Source organism: Hirundo rustica, chromosome 18 (assembly GCF_015227805.2).
Source record: "Hirundo rustica isolate bHirRus1 chromosome 18, bHirRus1.pri.v3, whole genome shotgun sequence".
Lineage (NCBI taxonomy): Eukaryota > Metazoa > Chordata > Aves > Passeriformes > Hirundinidae > Hirundo > Hirundo rustica.
This window is the reverse complement of record NC_053467.1, coordinates 8,276,451-8,298,655: the sequence shown is the minus strand read 5'-3', so window position 1 is coordinate 8,298,655 and position 22,205 is coordinate 8,276,451. Positions and strand designations below refer to the sequence as shown.

The 22,205-nt window shown below is 45.2% G+C and overlaps 2 protein-coding genes across 5 annotated transcripts in view; both read left to right on the top strand.

The window, feature by feature from the left end:
* Nucleotides 1-10,908, top strand: part of ERN1 (endoplasmic reticulum to nucleus signaling 1) — a 32,675-nt gene extending 21,767 nt beyond the window's left edge. The window contains exons 8-22 of the mRNA XM_040081680.2: nt 577-838; nt 1,328-1,406; nt 2,105-2,267; nt 3,059-3,177; nt 3,509-3,700; nt 4,250-4,505; nt 5,188-5,278; nt 5,600-5,789; nt 6,235-6,334; nt 6,787-6,986; nt 7,197-7,344; nt 7,791-7,918; nt 8,468-8,591; nt 8,835-8,902; nt 9,113-10,908. Coding sequence (XP_039937614.1) covers nt 577-838; nt 1,328-1,406; nt 2,105-2,267; nt 3,059-3,177; nt 3,509-3,700; nt 4,250-4,505; nt 5,188-5,278; nt 5,600-5,789; nt 6,235-6,334; nt 6,787-6,986; nt 7,197-7,344; nt 7,791-7,918; nt 8,468-8,591; nt 8,835-8,902; nt 9,113-9,319 — 2,327 coding nt within the window. The 3' untranslated portion in view covers nt 9,320-10,908. The remainder of the gene's footprint in view (nt 1-576; nt 839-1,327; nt 1,407-2,104; nt 2,268-3,058; nt 3,178-3,508; nt 3,701-4,249; nt 4,506-5,187; nt 5,279-5,599; nt 5,790-6,234; nt 6,335-6,786; nt 6,987-7,196; nt 7,345-7,790; nt 7,919-8,467; nt 8,592-8,834; nt 8,903-9,112) is intronic.
* A 391-nt stretch (nt 10,909-11,299) lies between these two features.
* Nucleotides 11,300-19,631, top strand: LOC120761059 (sterile alpha motif domain-containing protein 9-like). 4 transcript variants are annotated; one of them, XM_040081913.1, is made up of 6 exons: nt 11,300-11,439; nt 11,694-11,841; nt 13,012-13,164; nt 13,612-13,656; nt 14,116-18,771; nt 19,050-19,631. In XM_040081913.1, exons 4-5 carry the CDS (start codon nt 13,653-13,655, stop codon nt 18,768-18,770), a joined length of 4,659 nt encoding a protein of 1,552 aa, XP_039937847.1. In that variant the 5' UTR covers nt 11,300-11,439; nt 11,694-11,841; nt 13,012-13,164; nt 13,612-13,652; the 3' UTR covers nt 18,771; nt 19,050-19,631. The 4 variants fall into 4 exon arrangements, with proteins under 4 accessions (XP_039937847.1, XP_039937845.1, XP_039937844.1 ...); XM_040081911.1 differs by having other exon boundaries at nt 13,012-13,138; nt 14,116-19,631; XM_040081910.1 differs by having other exon boundaries at nt 14,116-19,631.
* The last annotated feature ends 2,574 nt before the right edge of the window (nt 19,632-22,205 follow it).

Here is a 22,205-nt window from a genome sequence, read left to right as displayed (position 1 = left end):
AGCAGGTTTAAACAGTTCCAAGAAAAAGGGAAAAAAACCAGTCCAGGGAACTTCTCTGCCCTAGCTAGCTGAAACTAACTAAAAGCAAAAAAGATCTCTGTCCTGCCGTCTCTCCAAGCCTCCGCCGAACACGCTGTCCGCAGCAGAATGTGGAGGAGTCAGGCAGTTTTCTCAAAACAAACTCCGCGCTTCTCCTTGCTCTTAGAACCAGTCTTAAAGGCACAGGACTCAATATACAGCACAAACAGAACAGACGATTGGGGATACAGGCATCATAAAGTTACCCTAGGACAGACAGCTTCAGGTAAATTGAATCCAGAAGGGTGCAGCTCTTGAAGGTGCGATTCCCTAAAATCGGTGAGAAACGTCAGGAGAGGCAACAAATCTGAGCTGTGGTGCACAACGCTCCTGAATGGCAGCTGGGCTCGTGTCAGCCCAGTTCTGGCCGAGGCTTTGCTGCTCAGCTGCCGTGCAGGGACAGGCGCGGCGGCGACGGCGCGTGCTGCAGGCAGAACCGTTCCGTGCACGACGAAAGCTGCAGAACCCGGGTAACCCCCGCACGTTTGCGCTCCGCAGAAATGTCGCACTTCGTGTCCAACGGGGACGGGCTGGTGGTGACCGTGGACAGCGAGTCCGGGGACGTGCTGTGGATCCAGAACTACGCGTCCCCCGTGGTGGCGTTTTACATCTGGCAGCGAGAGGGGCTGAGGAAAGTCCTGCACACCAACGTGGGCATCGAGACCCTGCGCTACCTGACCTTCATGTCCGGGGAGGTCGGACACATCACCAAGTGGAAATATCCCTTCCCAAAGGAAACAGAGACCAAGAGCAAACTAACGTGAGCCAGAGATTCTGCTGTTCTCGCGGGCCGTCCGACAGCTTGGTCGTTAAACAGAACAGTTAAGGGTTGTGCTGCAAGTTGCAACGTGGTGAAACGAATGCATAAAAGCATTTCTAGTAGCCCAGGTGTTCTTTAATATAATATTTGATTTTTTAGTGCGTGAAGTCAGAGGCCAAACCAAAAAACTTACAAACGTAGGAAGTGTATATTCCTAAATTTTATCAGATGTTCTGTGTTGAACAGTTTCTCATAATGTGGAATTAAATTGGTTTTCCTCATGTGAAGCCTTTCACACCATAAAAATGGAAAAAAAGGCTTCATAGTACAGCAGTGCTTCAAATAATTTTACAGATAAGTCTTTTCAAGATACAGATTCAAGATTTGGGAAACTCCTGTGCTGGTTCTGCAGTGTTGTGCTGCGCAGGTTTTAGCTGAGATGGTAACACTTCCATTTGCCTGCTGCTAACAGTGCCTGTGTTTCTGCAGCCCAACCCTGTACGTGGGGAAATACTCCACAAGTTTGTACGCGTCGCCCTCCATGGTGCACGAGGGAGTCACTGTTGTGGTAAGTGGGGAGAAGTGCCTTTATGGAATTAGTGCTGTCCTGGGCTTGGAAGAAAGGCTGAAATGGAATCACGCATAAAATTATATTAAATTAAAATAGAAAATAAAACACTTAGGACTGTACATCTACAGAAATTTGAGGGATTTGAGATTTTTTTTAAGAAAGGCATAGCAAATTAAGCATTTCCTGGAACAATTAACAACCATAGAATGCATGACCATACTTCTGGAATCATTTCCAATGCTGCAAAGCAGTAACTGCAGCTCCCCAGGAACTGTGCCAGGCAGGCTTAGCAGGAGCAGACCTGAGGTTACTGCTATTGTTGGTGCTTTGTGGTTCATGGTAAAATTGCTGGTTTGTTCATCAAAGTTGCTCCCCACAGACAGGAAACTGCATCCTAGTTCTGTTTTGCTCATTGTGGCTGCCAGGTAGGAAATACAGATCCTGCTTAACTTCAGGGGAAAACAAAAAAAAAAAAGGAGTAATCTCATCTCGTAGGCAACGTGTCCCTGAAAAGGTCCAATGTCCAAGGCTGTGGAAGCAGCTGCTAAAAAGGGCATAATGGCCATGTTTACTCCAAGTGACTTCGCTGCCAGTAACCTTTGCTTGCCCACCTATTTTGACCTCCAGATTTTAAATTTAGTTGCCTATTTAAATATTCTGAGGTCACAGTAACTGTAACACTGATCTCTCTGCAGCCCCGGGGCAGTGCCATTCCCTTGCTGGAGGGTCCAAAAACGGAAGGAGTGACCATTGAAGACAACGGCGAGTGTGTGATCACACCTAGCACCGATGTGAAGTTTTCAGGCAGGCTGAAGGAAAAGCACAAGCTCAACTACTGGAATGACTGGCTGCTGATAGGTGTGGGAGGCCTGCCTGGCCATAATTCCTGAATTCTAGAAATAGTGTCTATTTCATCCTCATTTGCATATAAAATAATGTGTCACATATCCACTTGCCTTGTTCTGTGATGAGGTGAAGTGCTCCATGTGTGGAAAGTTATTTATTGCTCATTTGCCCCCTCCCTCGGAGAGGGGTGTAGTAATTTATTATTTACTGTAAATATTGTATTTGAGTCCATTTGGATTTTTTCATTGTGCATGCTGTTATCCTAATTCTCATCACATGGATTAGACAATCATGTTTTCTCCATTTTGTAAATGGATTAAAACACAGAGGCTGAAGATAATGTTTATTAATTGTCAGCCTGTCCTGTGTGTCCCAAGTCCCTGAATTTTGGAATTGACTTTTTAGTGCATTTACAGTTTTGCTTCAAAAATGAGGAACTGTCTGAGGTTCAGTTTTAAGTGATGACTGGTGATAATTGAGTCATGTATGTGACAGGAGCTCTGGGCAGGGACAGTGTGCAGCTTTCAGCTTTTTAAAGTGCCATCTTCCTCTTCCCATGATCCCTTTCCTTGTTCATACTCTCTCTCCTGCCGTATGTCAGGCACTTCCCTGAAACAGTTCATGTTCCTCTGCAGCTCTCAGTGACCTCTGCCCTCCATTTTCCCTCTTCTTTCTCTTTCCTGCCCTATACGTGAGCATCATGTTTTGTGATGTTCTCGCTTTTCAGCAAAGGTGCTGCAATCAAGGATATTTTTCATAAAAAAGGACAACTTTCTGTTTCAACAAATGTGTTTTATTTAAAGGGCACCATGAAACACCATTATCTGCCCCCACAAAGATCCTGGAGAAATTCCCAAGCAACTTACCAAAGAGGCCTGAAAATGTGATTCCAGCTGACTCTGAGAAAGCCACAATCGAAGAGGTTTGTGATGAGAATAATTCTCTTACTGCATGAGAGAAGAATCTAAAGGAGTGGAAGTTGGGGAAGGACACAGAAGGAAAACTGCATGGAATTACTTCACTTTTTTTGTGTCAGATGTTTGTGTACTTAACACGTGAATCACCGGTATGAGGAGGTGTCAGTCCTTGTTTCACAATTGAGGCTTTCCACTGTTTTGGGGTTTTTTTGCCACATGCAAAACTTTGACTTTGGTAGGTTTAGAAATGACTAAAAGTGATAGAGCAGAAAGGCTGGCTATGAATGCCTCATTACCCACAGAGGTGCTGAGCTAACAGAGCTTTCTTTGCCTCAGGTCATTGGCATTGTTGAAGGTTCCTCAACAGAGGGGCCTCCAGCTGCTCCGAAGGATATCGAGGAGACTCCTGCTCGGCCCATCCTGCGGCCAGAGGCTCCGGTGGACTCCATGCTGAAGGACATGGCCACCATCATCCTCAGCACTTTCCTGCTTGTGGGCTGGGTGGCTTTTATCATCACCTACCCAATGGTAACGCTGGCCTGCCTTAATGTGCCTTTGGGTGTTGGGAGCATCAGGAACATTGTAGAGCTCAGAAATGATACAGGAGTTAGTGACACACTCCAGGGACAGATGTGCACTGGGGAGCAAAGGCACAACTTTGACTTAGCAGGGATTTCTCTGGCCATATGTGCCCGCTCTGGAGAGGTTTTCTTTTCCATCCACCGGTTGTGGTTTTTGTAGGTATTACTCTTTTTGGATATGATCTCAGCACTATTGGCTTCACTCCTCTCTTCCTTGTTTGAACCACTGTGAGGTTTTCCAGGTTTTGGATCAAAGTCTTTATCCTTTTATGGTTTAAAGACACCTGGTCAACCTACTAACAACTTTTTTTACCAAGCCATGTGATTTCTCATCTTGGCAATGGAAGTCCAGAATGAAATAGAAATTGTGAGTGAACGTTCCCAACCTGTGTGGTTGGCAGGGACAGGGCAGCAGAGTTCGGCTCCTACCTTTTAGAAGTAGCTCCCCACTCGCTGTAGAGTTCCCTTGTATAACCTGATTGCCAAAACTTCACAGAGTGTCCACCAGCAGCAGCAGAGGCAGCATCAGCTGGAAGAGAAGATCCATCTCTTGCAGCAGCAGAAGCTGCCCTTTGGTGCTCCCGGTGAGCTCCCGCCCGAGGCAGATTTCCTGGACACGTCGTACGGCCGGACGGAGAGCTCAGCTGCCAGCACCCCAAACCTGTCCCCCAGAGCATCAAACCACTCTGCCTATTCCAACATCTCCACATCTGACGTTGGGAGCTGCTTCTCCACCGAGCAAGAAGAGGGAGGTAAAGTTGACTCCGTGTGGTTTATTGTGTCTCTGTTTCCCCAGCCTGTGTGATGGTACAGTGGAATAGTTATTGATGATACTTCATAGCACAACAAGGTGGAAAGAGCCATTGTCCTCATTCAGGCTGAGCTCTGCCCCTCAGCAGGATTATTGCTGTTGAGGGCTTGTGCTGCCCAGGGCAGCGTGTTCCTGTCACTTGCAGCCATTCCATGAGATACTAATTTAAAAAAAACCCCACATATTAAGATGACTGATTGGACTCAGGAAACGGGGATTAGGCATCATCATCTTCCTGCCTGATCTTCCTGTGCACTCATTTGTCCATTCAAAGTCTATTAAACACACTTCCACAACTGTCAGTCAGCATTTCCTAAATTCAGTGTCTGTAAACTTTTAGAAAGAGTTTGGCTACTGAGAACCACTCGTATCTCACATCCATGAGCCATAAGGTGTGTGTAAATGTGTTTTGATTCTTGATGTTGGCTCATTGGGTCACCACAGACAATTTGCCTACTGAGGGTAAGTACCGACGTGGACACGTTCATTTCTTTTGATCATATGTGTGTTAAATTTAAACATGAGCTAAAACACTTTTACAGGCTGGCCCCAAAGTCTGTGCAGTTTTAAAAGGCTGCCTTGCCCCATCCTAAACCAGTGCTTGTTTTTCTTTTCTTGTTCAGATGAAGAAGCAAACCGAGTGATTGTTGGCAAGATTTCATTTAACCCTAAAGATGTACTGGGACATGGTGCTGAAGGAACAATTGTTTACAGGTAAAAGAGAATGTGTGCATTGAACAGACCAATGTTGTGTTTGTATTAGGTCCTTTTAATTTGTTTTTTCATAAAAGCCCTCACATTTACTATAAACAGAAATGAAACTTTTTGCACGTGTCTGGAATATTTTCATGCATTTTTTTCCCTAACAAATAAGTACTTTACTTCCCTCAGAAGTGTTTACTGGCCAAATGTACCTGTTTCCAGCATAGGAAATGCTTTCCTTGGCCTCTGCAGTGGCTTCTGTTGTCACATTTCCTGTACATGCTCTGGCTCCAGCCTGTGAGGGGTTGTTGTGGTTTCCCTCCCTGGCTGCAGGGGCTCCTTTGATAACCGAGATGTGGCAGTGAAGAGGATTCTCCCCGAGTGCTTCAGCTTCGCAGACCGGGAGGTGCAGCTGCTGCGCGAGTCCGACGAGCACCCGAACGTGATCCGCTACTTCTGCACGGAGCGGGACCGGCAGTTCCAGTACATCGCCATCGAGCTGTGCGCTGCCACCCTGCAGGAGGTGACCTGCCGGGCTGGGAGCGTCCCCTCCCTGGGAGGCCTTAAGTTGCTCCCACTGTCACCTCTGTGACAATTCCATGTTCCTACAACAGGGGTGTTTTCAGACCTGTAGAAAGATATCCCTAACCCTGGACTGATCTATGATCAGAAGCTGTTGTCCTTTGATTTTTAACTTCTTGGGAAGGACTCCCTTCTAGTCATCCTTCCCCTCCTACCAGACTTTAAAGATTGTTCTTCTTTCTGGAGCACAGTACTGTACAGAATTCTAGCTCTGAATGAGACTTTAGAGATCATTACCTTCAGCCAAAAAAAGGCTCTTTGCTGTGGGCTACCAGCTAGCACAATTTATCCAGGCCCATCTCTTTTGAGGGGTGAAGTGCATGGATTTATTATTTATGCAGCTTCTGTGCAGTGCTGTGGCTGATTCTGTGGGTTCTCTGTTGCAGTATGTTGAGCAGAAGGCCTTCAGCCACCACGGCTTACAGCCCATCACTCTCCTGCAGCAGACAACGTCTGGGCTGGCTTACCTGCACTCCCTGAGTATTGGTAAGAATGCCTCTCCTTTCAGGACTGGATGGAGGACTACGTTTTCTTAGCTGGGAAATAAAGAGAAACTGGTCTGGTACTGGTCTGTTCACCTGGCCTATTAGAAGGTGTCCCTGCCTATGGCAGGGGAGTTGGAGTGAGATGATCTTTAAAGGTCCCTTTGGACCCAAACCATTCTGTGGTTCTAGGATTTAATGTTGGCCTTGTCCCTGCAACATTCTGCAGCCCCAGAGTACTAAAGCGAGTTCTTGCTGTTGGTGCAGGGTGCTGAAGTTTTTAGATAGGAGTTGTATAAAACACGGTGGAATAAAATAAATGAAATTCCCGATGAAAATCATTTGAAGTTAAGACTTCGGTTTAATGAATGCTGGGTCAGCTTTGTGAAAGGTCCACTTAAAAATTTGCAATGATTGTTGGGACTGCCTGAGTGGATAAGCAGGTGTTTGTAACAGTCCACAGGGACCTGAAGCCCCACAACATCCTCATCTCGATGCCCAACGCTCACGGGAAAGTCAAAGCCATGATTTCAGACTTCGGGCTGTGCAAGAAGCTGGCAGTGGGCAGGCACAGCTTCAGCCGCCGCTCGGGCGTGCCGGGCACCGAGGGCTGGATCGCCCCGGAGATGCTGAGTGAAGACTGCAAAGAGAACCCTGTGAGTCCTGGCCCTTCCCAGGCTGCCTGGGACCAGGCCAGACCCTAAAAGAGGCAGCTCCCGGTGCCTGGGCCTCCAGGCTGCCTTGCAGCTCAAATCTGCGAGTCAGAAAATTTCCTTCTGCTCCCAGATGCAAAATAACCACCCTGTGAGAATCAGAGCTTTCAGGGGGAAAAGATGTCGCTGCTACTGGAGGCTGTTTCTTTGCAGACGTACACCGTGGACATCTTTTCAGCTGGCTGCGTCTTCTATTACGTGGTGTCCGAAGGCGGCCATCCCTTTGGCAAGTCCCTGCAGCGGCAAGCCAACATCCTGCTGGGAGCCTACAGCCTGGAGGCTCTGGATGCAGGGAGGCACGGTAAGGACTGCGCTGCAGGGAGCATTCCAGGCTGCTAAACACCAACACCAGTGACAGAACCAAGGCCCACAGTTACTTGCAGCCTGGCAGAGAGGAAGGTTGTACTCCTCAGGTCCTCCTGAAGTAAAGTGCCTAAAGTTCTTGGAGTTAGTACGCCAGAGCAACTCTGGAACACACAATTTTGAACCCTGCAATCTTGACTGTGAAGTTACTTCCTGTATTTAAAGGGTGGGAGAGAGCTGAACTTTGATATTCTTGGTCTTTGATATTTTTTTCTCTTGGTTGTCCAGCACTTCTGTACTTGAACTAGCAGGATAGGAGGAAGTAAAAAATCCCATAATGAATTTCTGAAGCACAAAATATTATAAAATTTAAAAATTCTACATTTCACTCAGAACGTAAAGAAAATAAAAGAAGTAAATTTCCTTGCACGCTCTTCCTTGCAGAAGACATTGTTGCTCGTGATTTAATAGAGCAGATGATAAACATGGACCCTCAGAAACGGCCATCTGCCAGCTGTGTGCTCAAACACCCCTTCTTTTGGAGTCTAGAGAAACAGCTCCAGTTCTTTCAGGTTTGTGATGACCTTTTCTCAGTTCTCAGGGCTCCTGTAGACTGTTTCAGGTCTTGAATTCAGGCTCTCTCTTGTGGCTGAGCTCACAGAATCCACAGCCTCACTGTGAGGAGAGAGGCAGCCCAATGGTAAAACCTGGGTGGAGCTCCTAAGCAATGGCTTAGTCTTAGAGCAGATCTTTCAGAGCTGAAGTTACCAAGGTCAGTGGGTGGGAGGAAAGTCTCCTCTAGCAGCTCCAGTACCCACAGAGAACAGGGCCAGGAGGGTTTTCAAGAGTGAGCACGCACTGAATCCTGATGTGGGGTGGGAAGTGGCTGAGGGCTTGAGATCCTTTCCAGCCTTATCTTCTCCTCTTTAAAGAGGCTTTAGCAGAGGGTGAAACAAATAATCTCAGAAACCTCTGCATCCTGTTCCCAAGAACTGTCATGGACTGAAGTGGAATTCTAACTTTATCACCAGGACAGGCATTAATTGGCCAGAAGCAGCAGTTTGAAAATATTGGGAAAAACTTGGAAATAAAACTAGAAATAACCTGAATGTCTTTTCCAGGATGTTAGTGACCGGATAGAGAAAGAATCGTTAGACGGTCCAATAGTCAAGCAGTTAGAAAGAGGTGGAAGAGAAGTGGTGAAATTGGACTGGAGAGAGCACATCACTGTTCCTCTTCAGACAGGTAATGGATAGCATTTTATCAGAGTGGGAATTACCTGCTGTTCCCAGTTCCCTGGGACAGGAACATAAGGCTAACACTGTCTCAGTTTTGGCACATCGCTATTACTTGCCAGTGAAGTGTTTCAAATGCAAATACATATTTATGTACTGAAACACACCTGCAAGGATCTGTGGCTGCAGGCACACACCCCAGCACCTAAAATTGCATCACAACACACACACAAAAAAATTGTTTCTCTTGCAGATCTTCGAAAATTCAGATCCTATAAAGGTGGCTCCGTCCGGGACCTTCTGAGGGCGATGAGAAATAAGGTAAAGCAGTCATTTCCTGGTGCACTCCAGGCTCCTCCCTCCAGCTGCTGTTGTTGCCCGCCTGTGTGAGACCCTGATTTAGGTACTGAGCGCCTTTACAGGAGCCCAGTAGGAGGTTACTGTGTCCAGGATCACCAACAGCTCTGTTTTCAAGAGGCTTCTGAACAAACACACTGACTGAGCTTTTCCCTCTTCTGTTTTCCTCCACAGAAGCACCATTACAGGGAACTGCCTCCCGAAGTGCAGGAGACCCTGGGCTCCATCCCAGATGAGTTTGTGTGTTACTTCACAGCCCGTTTCCCTCGCCTGCTCCTGCACACCTACCACGCCATGCACATCTGCTGCCAAGAAAGACTCTTCCAGCATTACTATGCTGAGGACTCTGCAGAGCTGAGCCTTACAGGAGAGACAGTTTGAGAGGAGAGGGAGGGATGGAGCTTTCTTCTCTGGGACCAACATTCCAAGCACAGGCCTACCCTTACAGGAAAAAGTGGGATCAAAGAGCTGAATTCTCTCTCTTTGAAGAAACCAAGCTTCCAAAAAGTGCCTTGTACCTGTGCCTGTGCTGGAGCAGGAGATGGTGGAGCCCAGGGCATGAGTGGTAAAGCAGTGAACCCTGGAGATGGAGTTACTGACTGCGAGGCAGTTTTCAATGGAAATTTTCCATTTCAGTGGAAATGAAGAGCAAAAGCTGGATATAACCATCAGCCAATATCCCTGTACTGTATGTGATTTTGTAACTGATGTGTTTCGCTACAAAAAAAAAAAAATTCAGATTCAGTGATTGAAATCATAAAATTACTCGGGACTGGGATGTGCACAAAGAGCCCTTTGGTTGTAGCAAATAATCCAAACCTGCCCTTGCACTACTGCCACATTAGGCATTAGGCACACACACAGTGTTTGTAAAGGGAATCATTCATGATTATCCAAAAAAATGGTATGAAAGTACCATTTCTGTTGTATCAGTACTAGCCTGGAAAATAAGTCGCTCATACCTGAGCAGAAACAGTTTTAAAAAATACTGACTTGAAACATCAATTCAAGGTTTGCCTAACTCTGAAAATAATAAGCCTTTATTGTTTAATATGAACCAGTATTGACAGAAGAGGTTGAAGAGTCCTCGACTCACAGTATGAGAACAGATTGCTCAAGTACCTGCAGCAAACACTGATGGCAGCTGGGAGCTGCCTGTGGCTCATCAGCTGCAAATGTTCCTCAGGGGCTGAGAAAAGGCCACGGAGCCAGGGCTGAGATGAGTCCTGGGAAAAAGAGCTAAACAGGAATCAAGAGCTGATCGGAGCAGTGAAAGCTGGGCAGTGTTGGAGGGGTCACAGAGCTGTAGAACCTCATTTCCTCTGTGTGTGGGCTGGTAATTCCTTCCACAGGAGCCTGTGTGGTTAAAGATGCAGTATTTCTTTACACTGGTCCTGAAGCTGTGACAAAGTGTCACGTGCGCTAGGATGAAGAAATGCTGAATTCTAATGTAACTGGGGTGTTCTTTTACAATATATTTATTTAATGTATTTATATTTATTTAATTTTTACTACAAAGTGGTATCAAATCCAAGTGGTACAAGTATGAAGCATGCCAAATCAGTCTTAATCAGTTTTGTGTTTATATTTAATCAGCCTAACAACTGGAAGAGGAAAGTGACACTGCACCTGTCAGTAGAATTAATTAAAGGAGAAATTACAATGTGAGAATTTGTATGACTGTGCCATTTAGTCTTAAATAAATTACTGCCAGTAATATCTATGATGGGGTACATACAGCTACTTTACTGGAGATACTTTACAGGATTTTCCCCCCTACTTTTACAATGTGTGAGAGCAATTTACCTAAGATGCCAAAATTTGCAGGTTACATGTTTCTAAAGCTTGAAAAAACAATGAATGGTCATTTTACCTAAAAATATTCAAAGCCTATTTCATATTTTTGTATTTTTAATGTAAAGGTCTTTTATAAATCTACTAAATAAATACTTGTACTCAGATTAAAACCCTGTGGTTTTTAGTGCCAGTGTGTGCCCAGGGAACCCAGCAGGCCTGGTGCTGGCAGAGCTGTCAGAACTGAGCTGACAGGGAAGGGGCCAAGGCCTGCAGCAGCCCTGTCCTGCCCCCTCGGGAAGGGACACGTGCCTGGGTTTTGAGCCTGCTCAAACCATTGCCTGCTGATCCGACAGAGGATGCAGGAATTGTTCAGATGGGGGGAGCACTGACCCTCCCTGAAGGCCCAGGAGCCTCATTTGTTACCAGCCCACTCCAGCCTGGTGCCTGAAGCAGGTGCACAGGTGAGATAAAAATGGCAGGAATTTGTGGTGCTGTGTGATAAAGAAATAACCCATAAATAAATGGTTTTGGGGAGACTGAGCTGATAACTGATCACGTGCTTTACAGGAAACAGCCACTAAGTTCTGCTGCAGCACAGCTTCCTGGGCCCCCCAATGGCACCGAGGGCTGGGATGAGGAGCCTCTCGTGCTCGCTGACCCTGCCAGCCTCTCCACTACTTACCTGGTGAGGGGGCCTGGAGTGAGTAAGTAGCTCATACATACATACATATATATATATAAATAAAAGCAGTAAGTGAAATGGATCTGAAAAATACAAAAGCATAAATATATCCCTCAACCCATCCTGTCACTTAGCTGGTTTTGGTGGCGATAAGGCTGCTGGATTGTAACAACAGAACCACCCAGCAACAGCACTGCTGCGGAGGGGGTGGAGACTTGATGCCTCACCTCAGGAATGTTTGGCTAAAGCAGTTTCCCCTTTTTATTTCCGGACTAGTTTATAAGAGACCTGCAGGACCTGCAGAACTGCTCAGACTGCTGCCCGTGCAGAGCCTGGCAGGTGTTGGAGCATCTCTTCCTCCTGTGGAAACCCTTTCCCTGCAGGCAGACAGCGCTGGAGACTCGGTCACCGCGGGCTCTGCAAGGTAAGCCCTCGGTCGTTCTCGGCCTGGCGGGGTGCTTTACTGATAGCAGGTTTAGCCAGAAGTGAGGATGTCCCTGCAGTGCCACCCGCCCAGCTCTGTCTCCCGGCCCCACTGAGGTGGGAGCTGTTCGGCAGCGCCACGGGACTGTCGGAGCAGCTCGGAGTGGTGGGAGCGGGGCGCACACAGCTCTGCCCGCAGCCCCTCGGCTGCAGCCCCGAGCAGCCCGAGCCCACCGGAGCACAAGCCGATAGCTCCTAGAGCCAGGAGGGCTCAGGGACCCGCGGGCCCCCTCGGCCGCGCTTCCCCAGCCCTACCCCCGCTCTGCTCAGCCTCCCTTTCAGTTTCGATTCTCCGGGCAAAAGCTCTTTACTCCGAAACGCTTTCTGACATCAGCTGTCACAGCGGGCGGGGGCGGAGACACAAGGGCGGGACCGGACTCACCGCAAACCGACCCGTTGTAAAAGCCCAGCCCTGGGAGGTGGCCGGAGGCACGAAAAGACCACTATTTCAGGGACACGTTTAGCCTCCTTTCTCGGAGAAGGGTGCAAAGTGTCAGTGGAATTCCTTCTCGCACCATTTTCATAACCAACCTGTTCACACTTAGGCTGAGGGATGCCTTACACCTACAGCACATCAGGGCAGTCCCGTAACAGGCTCCCCCCTCAGAGGCCCCTGCTCACCACAACGCTCCAGCCAGGCTGGTGCCAGCCAAGCTTCCCACAAGGCTGACCAGATGCAGAAAGGGTAAATGTGCACTTGTTTTCCGGCATACCCTCTTCTCTCAGAACCAGCATCTCCCCAAACCACGCCCTTCTGCTGAACTTACCCCCTGCCGAGCCGTGGTCCCGGGGAGTGAACGCCCTTCTCCTTCCCTTAGTCACCACTCAGACACCTGCAGATATTGTGGGGACCTTGAGCAGCTGCACTGGTGGCTGCTCCTTCTACACTTGCTGTTTAGCACCACGAGCTGCAGGGGTGGAGCGGGCTGAGCTCCTGCCTCTGCTGAACCAGAGCTGAGCCTCCACACCACAGTAAGAGAAGAAACCCCACCACAGTGCACCTTTTACTGTGACCCTGGTGACCGGGCCATGGCTGGTTACTCCTGACTGCGAAGGTCTCCTGTCTCTGCAGTCACACTGAGCAGGTGTGTTTAACCCATTCCTCCTGCAGTACAGAACAGGCTGTCCCTGCTGCCACCCCTCTCTGAACCCCTGGAATGGAGGCTGGCCACGGGAAGGATGTCATGACTCCGGCGAGGACACCCCACTAAACAGAAAACCTTCTGCTGGTTTGGGCAGTGAGTCAAACTTCTTGGAAATTTTGGTAAGCACTAGAACAGATGTGGGAAAAGAGAAGGAGCAGGAGTGAGTACAGCCACCAAAGAAGGGAGGGGAAAAAGCAAGTGTGAAGGAGCAAAGGTAGGTAAAGTAAGAAAAAGCAGTAAGAAGAGACAGCAACTGAGATACAGTGGTAGGGGGCCTCATTTTCTCCAAGATATAACAGAAGGAACTGTTGGGCTCAGCTGTCAGCACAAGCTTCTCCAGCAACCCCGTTTCTTTCACATCCATGTGTGTGTCAGAGGCAGGAGCAGCTGCCTTCACACAGGCACACAGAAGCAGTGTAGCTGGCAAGAACAGGCTTTCAGAGGTACAGAAATTACCTTAGATCAGGAAGGTGGGGAGGAAGTTGGGGAAACAGGACACCAAAGTCAGCTTGAACTGTCACAGAAACATGAACTGTAAATCTGAAGTTACTTTTTCCCCCCCCCAGGATTTTGTTCATTAACAGCAGGATATTCCTCACCAAAGACAATGGGTATGTATTGCTTTCAGAAAATTTCTTATTTGTACGTAGCAATTTGCTTTTTAATATCTGCATTTGAAGGATTAATCTCTAGTGGGGAACTAATCAGTACTCCTATCACCACCTTAGGGTTTGTATTGATGCTATCCTAATTTAGCAGAAAATAATCAGACTCAAGTGGGTGAATGATCTACCCAAACCTGTTTAGGGAATCCAGCCCTGTCAATTCCCATCAACCTTATCACATCATCCCCTGCAATGAGGATCATATTTCCAAGTCTTCTTCCTATTTTCTTGCTTTGTTGATTTCTTAATCTTGCACCATTGTTCAGAACTGCTTCTGACTAAGGTTATGGATATGTGAGAAGTTAAGACATGCTCCCTCACTGTCACTGGTAGAAACAAAATCTTCTAACACTGTGGCCAAACAAACATTTGTTTGTATTAGTAATATGTGATTTTAACTTCTAGATTACAAAACATTACCTGTGAATGAATGGGTTGAGAACCATGTCAAATGTTGGCTGGAATCTACTGGAATCAAGAAGGAGTATGTAGACAAACTATATGCAGAAGAAGTGACGGGTCCAGCACTAATGGAACTGGATGAGTCTTTCCTCAAAGACATAGGAATGAAGAAAGGCCAAATCCAGATCTTAATCCATAAGAGAGATGAACTTTTGCGGCTCCAGGACAATGCACAGCAAGCTGAGGATTCGAGCAGCAAAACACCCGAGAGAACAGATGCAGAGAGAGGCCCAGCCAAAGCCGGCAACGCCCCTGCTCAGGGCAAAGCGAGTGGAGGCAGCTCTCTGGGTACAACCAGCAGCGAGAACACAGCTCCTACTTCTGGCAAGAAGCGAAAAAGCAGCAAGAAATCCCAGCTTCAAGATGCTGATGAAGTTTTAGAGCTCGGAAACTGTCGGCCATTTAGAAGTCAGGATACAGAGTTCAAATATGTGAAAGACACAGTTCTTCCTCCAGAATCGGGAGTGAATGATTTAATTATTCCTTGCCACGAATACAAATCTTTTGCCATTGCTGCAGAACTGAACAAACTTCAACTGCAATCCAAATTTGCCTCTGAAGTGATACGATTTGCTTCAGCCTGCATGAACACTCGAACAAACGGCACCATCCATTTTGGTGTCATGGACAGCATTGAGGACAAGGGCTGGAAACACGGACAGGTCGTTGGCATGAGGGTCAAAAACCGAGAAGACTTTGTTGATGCACTGGATTATATAGAAAAGTGCTTTTGCAGTGATTTACAAGAAATTGCAAGGAAATGTATTCACCCACCTGTGTTTGTTGAAGTGATTTCAAAAGATTCTCAGGAACAAAGATTTGTAGTGGAGGTTGACATTGAGCCAACATTCAGCTTGGTAAAGAACAAGTGTTTTGAAGTGTATTTGCCAAAATACAATGAAAGCAGTCAGAAGGTGATCCTGACCAAAGAACCAGCTCTCTACCAGAGATTAGGAGCAAAGTCTGAACCTGTGCAGCGCAACAAACTCACTCCTTTCATTCAAGCTGTGCAAGACAGGGATGCTCAAAGAGAAAAAGCTGAGCTCTCCAGCACACAAGTACCTACAGAAATACCTCAAGATTTAGGAAGAAAGTTATCAATTCTATTAAATGATGGCAAAAACTACATGGATGATTCCCTACGGTACATCCTAGTCACAAACAGATGTGAACAGGACAATCTGAACTACATCAACTTTTTAATGCACTTGAACATTTTCTGTGTCTTTGACTTTGATGAACATTCCAATGTATCAGGGCTGTACAGCAAATACAAAGAACACCATGAAACAAGTTCTTATTTTTTACAGGATTTTTTCAAAGAAATTAAGACTGATAATAGCCCCTCTCAGAAACTGTTTGATCAGACCAGCTGGATATTCTGCAATGGGCGCAGTGACTTCCTTGGGGATGAAAAATCTTGTGATGAAAATACGTGGATTAGAACCAAAAAAAAATACCTGAAGAAAGTAATTACTTGCATCTGTGAGGAAATTCTGCCAGAGCGCTCTTTCACCGTGCTTTTTCTATTGCTGTCATCGGTGCAGAAACCACTTGTGGACACTTTTCAGGAATTCTATACAGAGATGAATGGCATAGAGTACATCATCTGCATTTCAGAGTCCAAAGAAAATTACAGGAAGTGGGCTAATCTAGCTCAGGCATCCTGCAGCATTAAAACCCTAGAACAATGCAGTATTGTGGGTATGAAGCTCAGTCACGTGGATGCCACCATCCAATCAATGCTGCCTTCTACAGCCCAACCCAGACACCTGCCAGCTTCCACTGGAGGTGTGTGTACACTTCCCTTGCGAGAAGAAGAGAAACTGTATTCCCTAGAAATCCTTTGTGCTGACCAATGCGATGATATCAAGTTAAATCTTTGGACTGATAAACAAAAACAAGAAATAGAACAAAATTTTTACCGTGGGAAAAAAATCATGTGGGAAAACTTGTGGCTCGCTGATGAAAAACTCTGTGGAGATATCATCGAACGTGAAGCATGCACGGAGGCAAGTAAACTCTTGGATGGCATTTTACGAGGAAGTGGACAAAATTATTCTATGGCTAAACTAAAGATATTTCACCATCCTGGGAGTGGTGGAAGCACAATAGCACGGCAAGTTCTATGGAAAAACAGAAAGCGTTTTAGATGTGCTGTTATAAAGACCTCATATCCACATTCAACTGTTTGTAAGCATGTGCTCGCCCTCAGAGATTATGAAGAAAGAGAAATCACTCACTGTTTTCCTGTGCTGCTCCTGATAGAAGATTACGATGATGAGTACTTTGAAGAACTACAGAATGATTTCATGGAGGCTATAGCAACCAGGAAAATGAATACTTCCAGGCCTTACTTCATCTTCATATGCTGCAGACGATGCAATAACCCTGAAAGGCTTTGCAAGGCTTCACCACTGGACACAGTTGCTGTCACTCACAAACTGACAGAGTCAGAGAAAAATCTGTTCAATACTAAACTTACAAACCTGCAGCAGAAATATGCCGAGCCAGAATTCATCCTTACGTTTGTGCTGATGTGTGAGGAGTTCAATAAAACATACGTGTCAGACACAGTAGAGCACATACTGCAAGGCATCGACCCTTCCTCTCGTGACACCTGCTTGATGCGTTACGTGGCTCTGCTCAACTGCTATGTACCCGATTCATATATTTCACTGTCACACTGTGAGGCTTTCCTGGGGCTGGGGGCATATACAGAGAGTAAAGCAAGAGCATACGACTTCAAACATCACTTGAGTGAACAAGTAAGAATGATTTTTATTGAGCTAAGGGAAAGTACCACTTACATTTCATCTGTTCGGATAATACACTGCCTGGTTGCAAAAGAAATTCTGCATCAGCTTTCAGGGAATCAATCGCTAAGTCAACTTGCAACAGCTCTTCTTCAGGAAAAGGCACTCTTTGAAAACAGATTTGGACGAGAAGAATTCATAAAGTTTATCAGACATCTGTTTATTCGACGTGGTAAAAGAAGCAGGGGTGACAATACTGATACTCTCTTCTCCCCATTCATTGAACATGTCTGTGAAGCTGAAGACTGTGAAAAAGCCATTGCTGTTTTAAAAGCTGCATATGAACTCCTTGGAAAAGATCCTTTTTTTGCCCAGCAGCTTGCCAGACTAAATTACAGCAACGAAAAATTTGAAGATGCAAAATACTGGGCAGAGGTCGCAAAATCGCATTTGCCAACTGATTCTTTTATTTTGGATACAGAAGGTCAAGTCTACAGGAGATGGTTTAGTTTCACTGTGGATAAAATGACAGAGGAGGACACCCCTGAAAGGATCACTGAGAAGGTAAAGATTGCTCTTAAAGCTATGAAATGCTTCAGGGCTGCACAGTGCGCAGCAAAGGAAGAACGTGAAAGTATGAACAACGCTGGCTACTTTGGAGAAGTAGAAGTAGGTTGTCGCCTTCTTCGATTTTTGTCCACGCTGCCTGTATTCCACAGAAGTCCAGAGGGAGAACATACTGAGCTTGTGAGGTATCTCACGACAGATTACGTTCCTGAAGACATAAAAAAACCATGGGGAACACTTCATTCCCGCTTAAAAGGCTTGCGCCAGAACCTGTATAATGCTCTGGAGTGGATTTCAGAAGAACTAAGTTATTTCCAAACAGATAAAAACCAAGAGAAGGATGATGAAAATGATGATAAGGAAGAACAGATTTATAATCCCAGAAAATGGCTGCGACACCAGTCAGCGGTATATGCTAAATTCTTCATCTCAGCATCACTTACTGATGACAGCAACAATGGTCCTGACACTCAGTTCATGAGACGCATGAATATTTATAGGAGTGGTGGAGGAAATGTCACCAATATCCTGTCATTCCTAACAGACAAGAAAGAGAACAGGTCAGCCGAAAAGCTAGAAAGGATCCTTAGTTTCTATCCAGAAAACCCGCTGAGGAACAAGCTGGAGGACAATGATTTGATCAATTTTATTTTGTGCCACATCACATTAGCCTGCTTATCACCAGGATCAGCCAAACTCCTTCCACTGCCAACTCTTCGTGAGCTCAGTTTAAGATTCTTCAAAGGAAAAAGAGCATTTCCAGCAAGCGCCTTTTTTTTGGTCACTTTGCTGTACTGGCCAGATGACGCATTAGACAAAGAGCCTAATCCTGATAAAGATGAAATTTTAACTTCAGCCCTTCAAACCCTGAAACGCTTATATGACATCAAAATGAAAGATGTTCCTACCAGAAAGAAAAGAATCTACACCCATTTTTTTCTCGGAAAAGGTTATGGCTTAAATAAGATTGTGCACAAAACTAAAATTGACAAGTTGATGGCGGGGTCCTTAGATGAGAAGAGAATGAAGTGGCTGCATGGAACTGTATGGAATATCTCCATAATTCGTGACAATCTCAAAAGAGTTTCTGGCTGGACCAAGGACAGAAATTTATTTATACGCGGTCACGTGAAGGAGCTCCGTATCTTGCCACTCCATCAGGAATCAGTGCCTGCTGGAAATGAAAATGTGACCTTTTATTTAGGCTTTTCATTTAATGGTCTTGTTGCTTTCAATATTGAGGTTGAAAATGATCCAGCCATCAGAAGAACGTAAGGTATGCAAGTACAGTACTGTATGGACTGTGCTCTTAGAAGGTACAGCACTGGAAGTATCCAGTATCACATTTAAAACTAAAAGTGGACTGCCCTGGGTAACTACCAGGCAACAAGAAAATCAGAATTAACAACTATAACAGTGACCAAATAACTAAAAAAAAAAATTGAAACTACCAGTAAAATGAACTCTGAGTCAAGCCTTTGATAGTTTTGGACTCACAGAAAGCAAGATTTCAAACCAAAGACAGCAATCAATCCCTTTTTTCTTATCCCACAGGTTAGGATTTTAAGTTAATTTCAGCGTAGTCTTGATCAGTAAAAGAACTGTCCGGGGGAACTACTCTTTTCTTCCTGAATCAGCAACAGAAAAGTGAACTCAAACTACATATACTGCTCTCTGACATGTACCACGTATGAAACAACTACCAACTGCAAAGCCAGTGTCAACAGAAACAATTTTAAAGCTGACTTCACAACCAGGACTGGTAAAAAACAGGTCTCAAATTCTGAATAACTCCTGCATTGCTTCTCTGTGTAAATATTACTAGACATATCTGTATCTGGGGTGGGGTGCAGAGACTTGAGCAGAGTCATGGGTGACAAAGAAGATTATTTGTAACCAATTAACCAATTATGTGTTCATAGTCCAAACAATTCCTGTACTTGGTGAAATGATTCTGCGTTATCATCCAGGGAATGCCACAGAATGCAGAATTTGTCTAGATCATACATCCATGACATGAAAAATGCAAAGGCGTTTGCAATCATGTGACTTTCAGCTTCTAGTAACAAAAGCCGTTGTTGGTTTCACATTGGTATGTAACTAAAATTGCCAAAACCTGTCATGTAACTACTTGTCTTAATCCAATAAATATCTTTTATGAAAAAGATTACCATTTCTGTGAGAGCTTTATCACTCTACCTGAGGATGTTATTTCCAACACTAGCTAGGTATGATTTGCTTTTCCATCTGCAGACAAGACCAGGGCATAGCCAAAAACTGTAAAACAAACTACAAGCCATGGTGAATTCAGAAGGAAGATGGAAGAGTATTGTCTAGCCCAAGCCTTCCATTCTGGCCTCAGAAACAATTGCCAGAGACAAGACAGCTGGAGGAGAAACAAGAGAGCTGGAGGGCCAGAGAAATTCCCCTCTGCTCCCCAGCCCCAATGCAGGGGGACAGGAGTATGTTTGAGAAGGTAACTGGGCAAAGGCAGCTTCCCCAAGTCTAGCATGGGGAATTAAAATGGCTTAATTCCAGAGTAGAAATAGGATATGTAAACTTACTTAAAAGGAGTTAGAAGCAAAGCATTGACTGTTCACAACCTGCTCAAATGCTGTGGCACAATTACAGACTTTGTTTTTGAAAAGGAACTGTTACCATGATGAAAAATTACAGCCAGCTTGGCCCAGGGGGTCTGTCTTGTAACTTGTTTTCTGCCTGCACACATCCAACTCGACTCTACAGACAGCAGTACTTTGCCCTGCAGCCTACACTACTGCACAAGCTTGAGTCTTGTCTTTGAGGTATAAAGAGAGGTCTTGCTTTTCAAATATGCCCACTTCTACCTTTCAAAAAATTAAGTTTAGATTCAAACTCTTTACTTCACCCACCCCATCCCCACAGGGAAGGAAAGGAAAAAAAACCAACAAAACAAAACACCCAAAAACCCCCCAAACAAACAAAAAACAACAAAAAACCCGACGAAACAAGTTTTAGAGAAAAAGTGTAAACTTACAGATTAACTCTTGGGGTCCCACGCTGCCAAGAACAACCAGCTGAGGATCACACAGCAGCAAGTACAGATCCACCCTTCCTAGCAGTCATGTTCACACTGCGAGGGCTTTCACCTGCCAGGCAACACACAGCTGCCCTTGCTCCAACCAGCTCTTAGAACAAAGCAGTTCCCAAATGTCCCTCAGAATCTGCCTGGAGCTGAAAGGCTCAGAGGACAAATGCCCATTAAGAGCTCCTGCATAGCAGCAGGGCTCCCTTGAAGGGTTCTCTACTGCATCTCCTTGTCACAAATACCCAATTCAAAATGCCTCCAACTTGTCCATATCATAGCATTAAAATATCAATTTATCTTCCCTTTAGCACCTGTCAGAAATTAACCTATGAGTGAACAGTGCTAGCTAAATAAGACCAACCAGCCTAGCACAGTAAGTAACCCATTCTTATCCCATACACAGGAGGTGCAAGGATACCCATCTCCCAAGCTACCTCATCTCTCCAGCACTTTGCTCAAAAAAGGTTTAGAACAGAGCCTCTCCCAGCATGTCCATGCCATCAACTTTTACGAAAATGTCAGAAACCTCTCCTTCACATTCTGACTCTTCCAACTTCAATAGCTTTGTACAGTTCCAACTTCAATAGCTTTGTACAGTACATGTAGCAGGACAGCGGATCAACAGCAAAAGGAGTTACAAGTTAGAAGCTAGGATTTGTCTCCACTCTAAGTCAGAGCTCACACAAATGAGTCTCTACAGCTTAGAGAGAATCAAAAGCTGGTACCTAGTTATTCCCACCATAATAATTTGCAATAATTTAAATAGGCTTTCAAGAGGAGAAAAAAATACACAGAAACAGTGGTTCACTTCTGTTTAATCAGAGACTGTTACAAAAGGATCACACATTACAGATATGTGCAATGAGACCCATTCCTGAAGAACAGTTCAGAGAAGGTTCCCAGTGGATGCAAATGACGTTAGCTCCGTTCTTTTACTCTTCTTTGTAAACTGAATGCTACAAAATTAAGCTTGTTATTGTTACTATTATTTGCATGCATTAAAGTGCACATACTTACCAGTCTCTCACTTTCTTGAATTAAATTCAACATCAGTATTTTGCCATCACCTGTCTTTTGAGAAAGATCAGTAATCCCAGCCCTTTCATAACACTTAACACAAAAGAAGTATCAAGTTATAGAAAAAAAACCCTTCCACAACACACTAACTTCTGTGGCATACTGCTACCGAGAGGGGACACTATTCACTCGTGTGCTTAAAGGTCCTTTATGAAGGTACTAAAACTAGCTTGGGGTTTGCTTGTTTTGGGTTTGCTGCACAGTGACCAGAAAGTCTAAAAGGGCAACTGGGAGTCAGCAAGGAGTCTAAGGAAATAGTGGCAAATGACAAACTGTTCCAAACACACAGTACCAGAACTGGGAGGGAAGACAGCTGAAGCACTTTACAATGGTCAGCTGCTCTGATGGTGTGTCCGAAGTTGAGCTACAATTTAACACTGCTCACCTGGTAATCAAAGTTCAAATTTCCAGTATTGTTTCAGTCCTACCTCAAAAGAAAATAGACTTGATTCTACCAAAAAGTACCGTAAGTAATTGCCATTTAAAGTTTCACAAAGAGATGATGTTCTACCAGAGTTCTACTACAATCTATCCTGGAGAAATGCACTTTTTTTTGTTAAGACACT